The sequence below is a fragment of the Athene cunicularia genome (genome assembly GCF_003259725.1).
Source record: "Athene cunicularia isolate RWA chromosome 4 unlocalized genomic scaffold, athCun1 chr4_part1, whole genome shotgun sequence".
Taxonomy (NCBI): Eukaryota; Metazoa; Chordata; class Aves; order Strigiformes; family Strigidae; genus Athene; species Athene cunicularia.
In genome coordinates, this window is record NW_020799098.1 from 1,861,352 (window position 1) to 1,873,807 (window position 12,456).

A 12,456-nucleotide genomic window follows, 5' to 3' on the forward strand; every position below is an offset into this window, starting at 1 on the left:
GGTGGTGGGAAGCCACCTCCATGCAGCAATTATTTGGATACATTCAGTATTCGGTAAGTGCAGAAATTATTCAGTTACAAGTGTCCCTTAAGAATATATTTTTGAGTAGTGTTCTCATACCCATCACCCTACTACTTAGACAAAGTTATTGCTAATTGTGAAGTTAAACAAGCTGAGCCTAAATTTACATTATGCTTACAGCAGGAATGGGCTGGTGAGTAGGATGAGTAACTTTGGAATCTGCTTCTTGTCTGTCTTGTCTCAGAAGACTGATCTTTCCCTTTTACTTATATCAGCTGATGGGAATCTTTGCTATTAAGTCAGTTTGAAAAGGTTTGTCAAATCATTTGTTTGAAAGACAAGCAAAACTTTGCCCATACTTTAAACCATCACTTGAGGAGATAAGTCTCTGAAGCATCCATAACAGCATGCATCTAGTAAATTCTTTTGTAACCAGGAGTGTAAAAATACTTCTGAATTCAGAGTTAAGGAGTACTCTTAGACTGGGCAGCATGCTGCAAGTCTGTTTCAGTGCAGTTCAAACCTGAATCAGTGGCATTTTTCATGGTGTTCTTCACAGAAGTGTGTTTAAAATCTTTTTCAGTTGATGGATGTCAGTGTTGATTTGTGGAAGACGTACAGTAAAATGGATCCCGTTTCCTTGGAGGACTTGCTCTTTGAGGTAATGCAGGTGAAATATTCTGAATTGACTAGTCTGTTACTGTAGCCGCAGAACAAAATTATTATGATTTTGTTTTTTATAGTGCTTATGGACTTAATCTGCTGGCCCTGTTGTTCGCAGAGTCTCTTTCCTTTCCTCAAATCTACCACAAAGTCCCCAAAACATTAAAATAGCTTGTCTTGGATTCCTTAAATTTCTTCATTTGCCTAAAATTCTCTTACAAGTTTTTCTGAATGGTGTGACTGTTCTTTAAGTCATAGGATGATGTACAAAGTACAGAAAGTTGGTAAGTTTGTGTCTGTTAATCCTCCTTTTTCAGCAAGGAGAGGACAAAAAAAAAAAAAAAATCCACTTTAACATACAGCCATTCTTCCAGGAAAAAACACTTTCAGGATTGCTTTGTAACTATTTTTAGTGGGTAACAGTGACACACGGTGGCGGCCCTGATGCTTTATGAATTACAAATATACAGTGTGAAGTGATTCCTCATTTCAGGGTGATCTCAGTGCTGGAGAAGAGGGCAATGGAGGAGTATTAGTATATATTATTTTTGTGGTTAATTTTTTATCAGTTTCTAGTTTGGCAGCAAAGTAGGCTTTTAATATGTAGCAAGTTCAGCAATAAGTATTATTTAATAATAAAGTATTGGTAGTTCACACCAGTTTGGTCGTTTAATCAACTGCTATAACTAAAATTAAATGTCATCTGGTTGTCATCAGTCTAAAGTGTTACTACCTGATATTCCACTTTCCCCTTCTCGTGGAAGTGAGATAAATGTTTGGGGCTTTTCTTGTACCTGGTAAGTCTACCCTGAAACAGACTTATTTATCCTATTTTGAAGTTTTAAATCTGAAAGTTGTTAAATTGACTTCACGTTTTCTGGAAAAAAAAAAACAACAACAAAACTTCATACAACTGGTTGCATGGAAACTGGTGATTTAAAAAATGATGAATTTTCTCAGGATGAAATTTAGATAATCTTAAAGAGCATTTGAAGCTGGGATATGCTTATACTTGTTTAAGTTTTTGCTAACACAGCTTTGAATTCATAAAGTTCTAATTTGGCATCTACTCGGGATTTAAAAGAATGTTCTGTACAATATTGGCGTGTTCCAAAAAACTGACAAAAAGCACTTTTTGGTTCTTAGCTTAAACCTAGCCTGTATTAGTATTTTGGAAGGCTTGTAAGATTTCATCAATGTTCACTCCCTAAATTTCAGTCATTGCTGAATTAATGAAGTGGCTGAAGTAAAATACTGTATAATGCTTATAGCACTACTGAAATTATAGTTCTGGTTTTGCCTGTTACGTATCGGATACACTCCACTTTCTACAGTTAGGACGTCTCTCATCTTCCAAGTTAGTATGTGGCAAGTAACTGGAAGTAATAAATTTAAAATTGACTAATTCTGTAAGGTTCCTGCTTTATCAGCATGGCACACACTTTTCTTTTTATTGATTCTCCGACTTTTAAAATTAATTTGAATGCAACACTTACCTTTAAGTCAAGTGTTACTTTAAAGTAGTAATTTTCCTTTTTTATTCTGCTTTAGTGAGGTGTTACTGATGCTTCCTTTTCCACTTACCTTTTTTTTTTTTTTACAAATGTAGATAAAGAAATGTCTGCCACTTGCCTATCGTGAACTTCCCAAATTCCCCACCCTATTCTTCATTTTCTGTCCATAAGCTTACTTAGTGTCAGATACAAATTGCTGCAGAACCATTTACCGATTTAAAAACTGAAAATTAGATCTGTCCAAGTGTTCTTTTTGGATGTCTTAGGGGAAATAGGAGGTCTGAGTTATGAGTGACCTCAAACCAGCATATTTGCTCAGGTTCAAAGCAGATAATGCCAGGCTCTGGTGCTTTTCCCTCTCCTGCATCTTCTCTCTCAAAAAAAAACAAACCACCCGACAAACATAAAACCACACACCCAAAAAAGATCCCCTAAAATCCAGCAGAAAGTTTGTATCTTTTCTTTTCTTACTGTTTCATTGGGCAGGCTGTGTTATATACTGCATAGTGAAATGTAATCCTTGTTGTTCTGAAGCAATTTGGGTTCATTTGGTACAATCCGTGACTTCCTTTCTCTGGTATAATACTTGCCTTAGTAACGTTAAATATTCTTCTTCTAGGATTTAATGATTTTTGAACACCAGTGGACCAACTTTTTTGCCAATTTTGATACTGAAATTCCCTTCATTCTGGAACTATCCGAATCTCAGGCGGGGGAGGTATGCCTGCTTCTGTAGTCCTTTGATTACGCTAGTGTCGTCCATGCAGAAGTAATAAGTATTCAGCATTGTTTTTTGGTTTTGTGGGTGGTTCGTTGGTTGGTTGGTTTTTTTTCCCTATGTTGTCCCATCTTTCATGTTTGAGGAGTAGAAACCTATTGGCTATTTTTTTTTTAAGTTCACCACCCACCTTACCTATCCATGGTATGATGGTTTAGGATTGCCTGGTGTCATTCAATTGAGTGTTTCTTCCCTGATAAATGAGCTTAGTTGATTTATGTCTGCACAGCAGGTCCCAGTTTGCAGGTAGATTGACTTCCATTTTGGTGGGAGCTCCAGGATGTGCCCTTCCTCACAAGCTGAGGTCCCACATGTAAGATCTCAGATGTAACTGATGGTAACATACAGCACAGGTGAAAATAGCACGCTACATTCTGATAGTGGCTGTTGCTTTTCAAGCATGTCTCAGACTTAATGGTGTTTGGGTTTGTTTATAGAGGTTGGAAGTAGTTTTTGAGGAGTTTGAGATGGATAAGTCACATTTGCTCTTAATGATAGTGAGGATATATCACCCTTTTTGTTCATTTACTTGTTTTTTTTTTTTTTTTTTAATTCTTCACAGCCTTTCAGAAGTTACTTCAGTCACGGAATGATCTCAAGCCATATAACAGATAACAGGTATTACTCATTATTCCCCGTGACACTGTGGTGTCACTAGTACTTGAATATGTTATTTCCATACCTCTGATGCCATAATGCTTATAATCCATTTTGGAACCATCTCAATATATCACACCTCATCTTGGCACATTTAAAAAAAAAAAAACAAATGTGCAAAAGCTTTTCTGAGATGACTAAGCCAAATTTTCATGGAATTTAATGCTGTAGTTATTACATATACAGTGTCAATATGTTTGAAACCATCCACTTTATGCATTGTAACATGACTAATTTCTTTACGGTCAGATACCTAAACAAATTCATGAGCCTATTGCACAGCTACGTTTGAAAATGTTGATCCTATTTATATGATACTCAAACCCAATTACAACATGGAGGTTGAAGAAGTCAGTATACTTTTGTGAGTCACCACATGCACAAGGACATTTAAAGCAGGACAGTTAAAACTCCAAGTCTTAGCCAATATAACCTGGGCAATACATGCCAGCTTTGCTTTATTTCAGTGCAGAATTTTAACTGAGAGAGGAAGGTTGTTTGTCATGTGTTGCAAAACCAAGCCTTCTGCTGTTTTGAGCTAAATAAAGGTTGCTTAGCTACTTGAATGTCTCTGCAGCTTCTTTATTTGGAATTAAACAGTGGAGTTCAATGTCCTTTATTGTTTTCAGCATCCTATGTTGTTTGCATTTAAATAATGAAAAGAAAACCCTTGACCTTTCCAGTTGAGACTTGGGCCCAAAGCCAGAACTAAAACCAAAATAGTTTTTGTTTAATTTCAATATAGTAATTTGGGAATTTTCAAGATGGTAAATTTTAAACTAGTCAGCTTTTCAAGGCAATTTACTTTTAAAAAGAGGAAAAAAAAGAACACCCTAATAGCATTTGGGAAATAGCCATGAGATGTGTTGTTGTATATGAAAGAAATTATAGTCTTGTTAATTCAAGTAAGTTTTGGGTTGGTGGTTTGGTTTTGTTTTTTTTATTTTTGAACTTGGTCTTTTCAATGGGAAGCTTTCTGCAGCTGTAGTAAATTTGATTTTTTGTCCTACTCTTTTAGTGAGAAATTCAATAGTTGGTCCATCAGACTTGATTTCATTTGTTGCTTGTAAGTTTTCTTCAAGTATTTTGGTGCTGATACCCTCTTTTTTCCTTAGCCCAAGCCGGCAGCCCTTTGTTCTCTTTGGGAGCCACTCAACTAAGGACAACTTGAACTCGGGTAACTTTAATTTTCCATCAGAAGGACATCTTGTTCGAAACACTGGCCTTGGTGGAAGCACTGCTAAGCATATGGTAAGGCTTTTAAGAAATTATCTGATATTGTGAAGCTGTGTATATTTTCTTTGTATATTATTTTTTGTGCCCTTAAAATGCTTACCTTCCATGAGGTAAATACCCAATTCTCTTAACATTTAAAAACATATGTTACCTTAACAATCAGCCACTTTAAGTAACAAATCTCCTTTTTCTTTCTCTTTCCAAGTCAAACTATACTGGATATTTAATCAGGGACTGCTGAATGGCTTAAAATGCGTTTTCCCCTCTAAAAAGACAACTTTTTAAACAGTTGTGGTGCTGTAAACATGTGGGGTGGGGAAGAGGGAAATGCTTTTTGTGAGGACATTTGTGTTAGCCATGAAGTGAAAAATCTTGCTGAAGGTAGCATATGATGTACTTAACCGACACACAGATTTTGTTTTAATCGGAATTGTTTAGCCATTTCTTAAAAAAAAAAAAAAAAAAATTTTTTAAAAAAAAAAAAAAAAAAAAAGGGAAAGACACTTTTTTTGATAATGATTTTGTGCATAGACACAGGATACTTAACGCGTATCCAAATTTCAGTGTATGCTTCAGCAGCTGAACAGTTCGTGAAACTCTGAAAAATCTTTCTGGTGTTCAAAGAATGTTAAGATCAAGTTGTAAGATTAACTTGTTTCCATTTTCAAGTAAAAGCTTAGTTTTAAAACATATGATGAGGTCGATGGCTTGTTGCACCGCCGCGCAGGGGACGTAACTGGGGAAGCGACCCCAGGGAATTCAGATCCTCTGCCTGGCTGGGCTGGGTGCATCAAGAAGGTAACTCACAGCGGAGGAGGAGAGGTAGAGTGCAGCTTGCGTTGTGTAGTTCTCCCTGCTGGCCCATTCCCGTGGGCTCAGGGAGTGTCCGTCAGTGGTGCGAGTCCAGAGTCTGTGCTGCTGAGGAGATGATGGATGTGGTGGAGTACAGGTCATCGTGGAGTGAAAGTATGACTGAGGGAATGAGTTGGAGCTTGTCATGACAACATTTCATGCATAAGTTGCCTTAGGGATGGATGGACGTGGGTATTCTGGACACGCTGCGTGTGTCAAAAGCCTGAGAAAGGATTGTTTTAGCCTCCCGGTGAAATCTCATCCTCCATTTGCTACTCTGTCTAACCCTATTTCTGTAAAAACACTTCCAATTTTGTTTTTTCTCCCCTTGTTACCGTTCCCATTGAGCCCATTCGGTATCTTTCGAAAGACAAGTACAATTTTGTTCTGCTGTACTTGCTCCATCTGTTGTCCTCAGATTCTGACATTGTTCTTAAAAAGGTGGTTTGTTTACAGGTACAGGTGATACTGTTTTAATAGGGTGTCATGAAAATAGTAAATAAGACCAAGTGCAAGCATAGTTATGGGAACCTGACACACTTTCCTCTTCATGAAAAGAGCAGTTGACATAGGAAATTGAAAACAGATGCTTAACGCTTATGGAAGTCAGAGCTCGTCTCCTTTCCAAAGTCTTTCAACCATTCAGGTCAAGTCAAAAGTGAAATATACCTTTGAAAACGTAAGTTGCTCTTTTAAAATCCAGTTAAGTCTGTGTTGTACACTTCCTGTAGTACGTCAGTGGTTAGAAGGCTTAAGGGGAACTTAGCTTATTGTTAATTATTGCACATGTTTGTTTTTTTTTTACTAAGATCTTTTTGTATCTCATTAATACTGACAACTAGGTAGTGCAGTGTGTGTCTCCAAAGGGACCTCTGGCTTGTTCAAGGACCTATTTTTTTGGAACCACTCACATTCCTTTCCTGGGTAAGTATATTAAAAATACCAAGCAGTAATTTAAGGCAGTTATTCTCTTAGATTATTTAAAACTTGCAGTGATTTAAAAGATGGCTTTGATTCCTTTATAAGAATTAGGCTATGGAGGGGTAGATACTGTGTACTTCTGTAGCCATGAAGTCATAGCAGAATATTGTTCTGTTACACATCCTGCCTTCACGTGTGAAAACCTGTCAGATATTTGCAAAGGATGATTCAAACGTCGACAGGTATATTTCTGTTTGCATCAGAATGCAGTGTGAAGGTAGAGGCACCTGAGTGTGCAGGCCTTTACAAGTTTTATCTAAATATTTGTCTGTTCGGTACAAATTGATAGAAAAACAGTCCCCAAAAATATAGTCAGTCAAAGTGGTAGTTTTCAAATAAACCTGCTTTGCTTGTTTGTTTTTTTTTGTTTGTTTGTTTTTTTTTAACGAATAATTGAGGGTTTTTTGAAAGGATAGAGAAAATTATTTGACTTTCATCCTTTATCCTCTGGTTGGGGTCCAATATAGTCTACTGCAACAGCTGTATTCCCTGACAAAACCAAGCCATGTGTGGTTTTTTTTTTTTCAAAACAATTTTCTTAACCTATTTTCAATGGCCGCATGAGTCCATGGATAAAATCATTCTCCTCAAGGTTACTATATTACCTTGAAACTATATCCAGCTCAGAAATATATCTGAAGAGGAGATGGTTTGAGTCTTGCAAAATGGAAGCAATTATAGCATGTGTTTGTTCCTGGTTGTGTTTTTTTCCTGGGCATCCAGGGGTGGCCACTTTGGGACACAGGATACAGTGGGAGAGGGGTCTTAGTTCTGACCCGACACAGGTCTTAGTCTTGGCTCTAGATTATACTGGCTGTACTGATACCAGTTAACCTGTGATTTCCTCTTTTATTCAATCTGCAAGCAAACCACAGTTATATAAACTACTAGATAAATGTCATGTAAGATATGCAGCAGAAACGTTATGCCCAAGAAGTTCCGTGTGAATGCTACTGAAAGTGCTTAAAATAAACATTTTTGTTTTTAACCCAGGAAATGACAATGAGATGCACAAGCAAGCTGAACAAGTGTAAGCTGTCAACTTTTTATTATTCCTTAACCCCTCACTCTTTCTACCTTGTGGCAGTAGGTCAAAACCCCTTTTAGTCAGCAGTGGCTGTTGAATTTGCAGAGCTACATTTTTATTTAGAATAACGTGAATGTGAGAGGGTTTCATGCAAATTGCTCATTGAGCAATTGAGTTTCGGTGGGCAAACTAGGAATTGTTAGTGTGATATCCATTCTGCTGTACCACGAAGTATGAAAGGAAGTATTAGTACCTTTTTCTTAAATTTTAATAATTTTTTTTTTTTATCTTAACGCTTATTTGAATTGCTTTAAAACGTAATTCATATACACTGTCAGGGAAAGTATCTATAACTGAAAGGGAGCCTGTTCCACAGATAGAAGTAAACGTAATTTTTAGATTAGTTTCATTATATTAAACAATACGTAAGACTTACACTACTTAGTGAAAATGCCAACAGGGAGCACTCAGATTTGCAAAGAAATTTAACTATGTTAAATGATGGATGAAAGTCCACTTCTGAATTGTTTTGTTAGTAAGCGACAAAGCTTCTGCGCATTTTGACCTTCACAAAATAAGACTTTGTTTATCCATGTTGATGTCCCCTTCTCTGCATGTTGTAGATACCTGTCAAGCTCTTAAGTACATGGTAGATAATCTGCTTTGGTACTGCTCTCACTCTTGGTAAACCAGACCTTTCCATAGAGATTTTGTCCTCCTTGCTAGTTAGGGTAATTTTAAGACCCTGTTCTTGCTTGTGCAGCAGAGCAGTTTACAAGCCTGTGCAAGATGTTAGTAAGATACTGAAGATGTGTCAGAGGAGCCAGTAGTGGTGACCTCTTATGTGAAATACTGTTGACTTTTGGTAGCTGTGATATGGTCCTCAAAGACCTAAAAGTGAAGTTACTAGACTGAGCAGCAGATTTTTTTATTAGTTTTTGGGGTTTTTTTTAATAGTATAGTTTAACTTTGACAGGTAATTTTGCTTACATAGATGTTCTGCTCAAACATACAGAATATTTCTTGTCCTACTTCTGAAAGACTTTGTACTAAATACAGTTCTAACTGAGATGGTTAGAGAAGCTCTAAGCAAAGCAGGGTCAGTTGATAGAGTTAGTATTTTTTTATAAGAATATATTTTTCTTAGAAGTGTCCCTGTATTGGATCAAATAATATAGTTTCAACAACAGCAGCAAAATTAGCTTTTCTGGCAAACCTGACCTCATGATTTTAGAATAAGTTTGCAGGAGTCCTGTAACTGATTCTTGTATCTGTCAGTGTTTTCTAATGAAATAAAAAGTGGAAAAAACTATTTTGTAAGCACTTTTAAGTTCAAATGTGGCTGTATTTAGGAAGCAGAACTGCAGCTGAGAGTACAGATTGGCTGGAGTGCATAAACTTGGCTGTGTAACTTCAAGTATCCATGGGATAGACTTTGTATTTTTATTTTCCGAAGAAAATACCATTTTCTGTTTTGCATATTTAGTGTTAAAATTTTAAATGGGAGGAGTAGTAAGGTAACTATAGCATTTTAGTGTAAAGCACAGTCCCCTGTGAGGTGGTTTTTTGTTTTTTGTTTTTTTTTTTTTTTGGACAAATATATGTGAATTTGAAAATAAGAACGGTTACAGAGTTAGGAAGAATTACACACGTCTCCTGTAATGAAGGTGTACTGAAAAGATAAGTTAAATGCTTGTGTTAGTACATGAAATAACATTGAAGACACCTCAAAAAGTAGTAAGAAGGTTCGATATTAAATCTTACTGCTACTGGGGGTGAAGTTCAAAGACAAGCATTGGTGCACTTTGAGGTTCCTCCACGTTGGGCCGTGTTGGGGAGTTTCAGATGCTTTTTTTTCCATCCTTCAGGAACGCTCTGCCTATAGCTTAAATGCTGTAGCCTTCTCTGTCCTCCCCTCTTCCCTCCCTCAACATCTAGCAGTTGCAGAGGAGTAAGGAGAGGAATGAGTTCGGGCAAACAGGACTGTTTTGTCAATCGACTTACCTTTCTGTTCCAACTGAGCAGGAGGACAGAGGCTGATGTTTCATAGTTGGGCACAGTTGGGTGGATTTTTACAATAGTTCTGGAGCTGGATGTACGTCAGTAGCTGTAAGTTGCTTCTGGCTTATTTTATTCCTGTACAATTTTTCCAATTCCCTTCTAAGAAGGGAACTGGAGTAAGCTGTGATGTAGATGTGCTCAAAAGGTTGTGATGTTCGGTTTGGTTTTGTATCTTTCTTTTTTTTTTTCTCCAGAACAAGTCAGTCTCAGAAGTCGGTTCACTCTGTTTTCCAGTTTTGCTTTGGCAGAACGTGGGGCTGCTGTTCTCTTCTTGTTGGGATATTTAGGATGTGATCCTTAACACAACTGCAGTGGAAGTCAATAAATTTTTTTTTTTTTTTTTTTCTTCCTTGACTGATGAGAGCAGGGATACATTTGTGCCAAGAGGTTTCTTCCCAAGACAGGCTGTAATTCGAGCAACTGACTTGCTCTAATTTATTTTTATAAACTGAAAGGTTAAATATAAAGCTATTTCTACCCTTATTTGACCAAGGACCCTTTTCATCTAAGGGAGTTGTATTACGAGTGGAAAAACTGCTCCTTTAAACAGAGGAGGAAGAAAACTCTATCTGTCTAGTAAATGTTGTGTTTGTATTTCTCTTCAGTACGCTGTTGTCGCAAATATATACTGCTGTTGTAGAGGCTGTGCTTGCTGGCATTGAGTGCTATGCTAAAACTTCCACTGAATCCAAGGTAAATGAAGCACCGATTCTGCACGCTGTAATTGTTGATTTGGATTGCTTGCAATGTAAGATTACACGCAAACCAAAATTAAAAAAAAAAATAAATAAATGTTTCGGTCAACTGCGTAACGTAATGAAGTTAACACCGTGGCCTCCAACCAGTCGCTCTGAATTCTGTTTAAAAAAAAAGAGAAATTTCCGAGTAGATCTAATCTCACCCATCTACCAATGTTTTTCCATCTTTTCATGAATTTTCCTAAACCTCGTAGTAAGGAAAATCAAATATGCGAAAGAACAAATTTTAGCCTGGTGCATCAGTGTGTTATTGTTTAGTGTATGGTCTCTTTATCTCGTGGGTGCTGCTGTAGTTGCTGGGATTTGGAAGTATGAAAGAAGATAATTTCTTCTGTTCCCTTTTTTCAGGCGAAGGAGGTAGCCGAGCAGGTGCTCATGTCTGCATTAGACGCCCTTCATTTAACACAGCTTAAAACTGCATTACGGTATGTGTTTCAGATACTTACTGATCGGTGTGTTGCTGCTTTGGGGAGAAAAATAGGTCAAATGTTAACTTTCAAATGAACTTGCATAACTGCCAGATTCCAAGACGTCATAATGCATTCAGACTTTTAAAGTCATCATCATTATTTCATTTTTCTTTTCCTGCTTTTTTTTTTTTTTTAATCACTTGAGCAGATATTTTACTTTAAATCTATGATTGCTTCTTCTTCACATGTAGAAGTATAAACCCCGTTTTTTCACCAGTACAATTTCTGTTCTACAGCTCCAGAATTGCTTTTCAAATCCAGGCTGTGAATAATCATGGAAGGTTTGTATCACTGTCTTTACATTAATTAATAAAAAGAAGTGTATTTAATACACTACTAAGTTTATTTTTCTTGTCTTGGAACTTCTGAGAGAACACTGCCTTTGATTATTTCATACAAGATACGTTAAATGCTTCTGTGTATGTGACAGTTTTAATGATTTCAGATCTGTAATTCTGTGGAATCTTAAAAAACATTTTTAAAAAATCCAAAAGAACTGGGCAGACCAATTTTATTAACTGTTAGTGCATAGAAACAGCATGAGCCCATTAAGAGTTTCCTTTTAAAACTATGCTTTTGACTTAGTTGATATCGTAGGCTTGTGCTTTTCTAATTCCCATGCTGTCTAATTGACTGAAATGGTCTACACAAAAAAAGGGTTTATTTTAAAATTAAATAGCTTTTTTTGGCTGCTATGAAATCACTCAAAATGATCTAACCTTTAAATTTTTAATTACAATTGTTGTTCTAGAATTACTCCATTAGATAATGAGGATAGCCTGAGTTTGATTAAAACGGTAAGTAAGCTGTTCAGTATTCTGATTCTGTTTTCTAATAAAATGTATAGCTAGAGGGCTGACTTTTACTATGGGGCATGCTGAGATTTTTATTTATGTGAAAACAAATATAAGGGGAGGGATGAGATAGATTTCAGTTGCTGAAAGCGAGGCAAGATTGAGTTTTAACATGAAGTCCGACAGTGGAATTTGGGATAAAACATTAAGAGTCACAATCTCAGACTTGCCACCACAAGACAGAAGCGTTGTTTTAGGAGGTTTAAAACATACAGATTTTGCTGCTTCCATTAAAATGTCTCAACTTCTGCTTTCTCTTTGTCCAACTGTTTGCTGTAGGCATCTATGATGGTATTTGACATTCCAGACTTGCTCACAGGAAGAGGATGCTTGGGATCTGTTGTCTTTTCAGAGTCCTTTCTAACATCACAGATACAAGTAAAAGAAAAAGGTAACTTTTAAATTCTAAGGCCAACGTTGTTGTTCTGTTAGCTTTGGTGTCATGGAAGAACAAAAGGGCTTCCAATGGATGTTATTACTGTTACTGTTTTTAAGCTTTTGGGTTAATTAAGACCTAAATGTTTTAGTTTGCTAGTAATGAATACCTTAAGTGTCAAGTTACTTTAATCTCACTAAAAGGACTT

The 12,456-nt window shown here is 36.6% G+C and overlaps 1 protein-coding gene across 1 annotated transcript in view; it reads left to right on the forward strand.

The window, feature by feature from the left end:
* C4H20orf194 (chromosome 4 C20orf194 homolog) overlaps nt 1-12,456 on the forward strand; it is a 69,502-nt gene that overhangs the window by 16,068 nt on the left and 40,978 nt on the right. Inside the window, exons 7-17 of the mRNA XM_026846891.1 lie at nt 605-682; nt 2,818-2,916; nt 3,539-3,594; nt 4,749-4,884; nt 6,564-6,645; nt 7,696-7,732; nt 10,396-10,483; nt 10,897-10,973; nt 11,255-11,299; nt 11,770-11,815; nt 12,152-12,263. Coding sequence (XP_026702692.1) covers nt 605-682; nt 2,818-2,916; nt 3,539-3,594; nt 4,749-4,884; nt 6,564-6,645; nt 7,696-7,732; nt 10,396-10,483; nt 10,897-10,973; nt 11,255-11,299; nt 11,770-11,815; nt 12,152-12,263 — 856 coding nt within the window. The remainder of the gene's footprint in view (nt 1-604; nt 683-2,817; nt 2,917-3,538; nt 3,595-4,748; nt 4,885-6,563; nt 6,646-7,695; nt 7,733-10,395; nt 10,484-10,896; nt 10,974-11,254; nt 11,300-11,769; nt 11,816-12,151; nt 12,264-12,456) is intronic.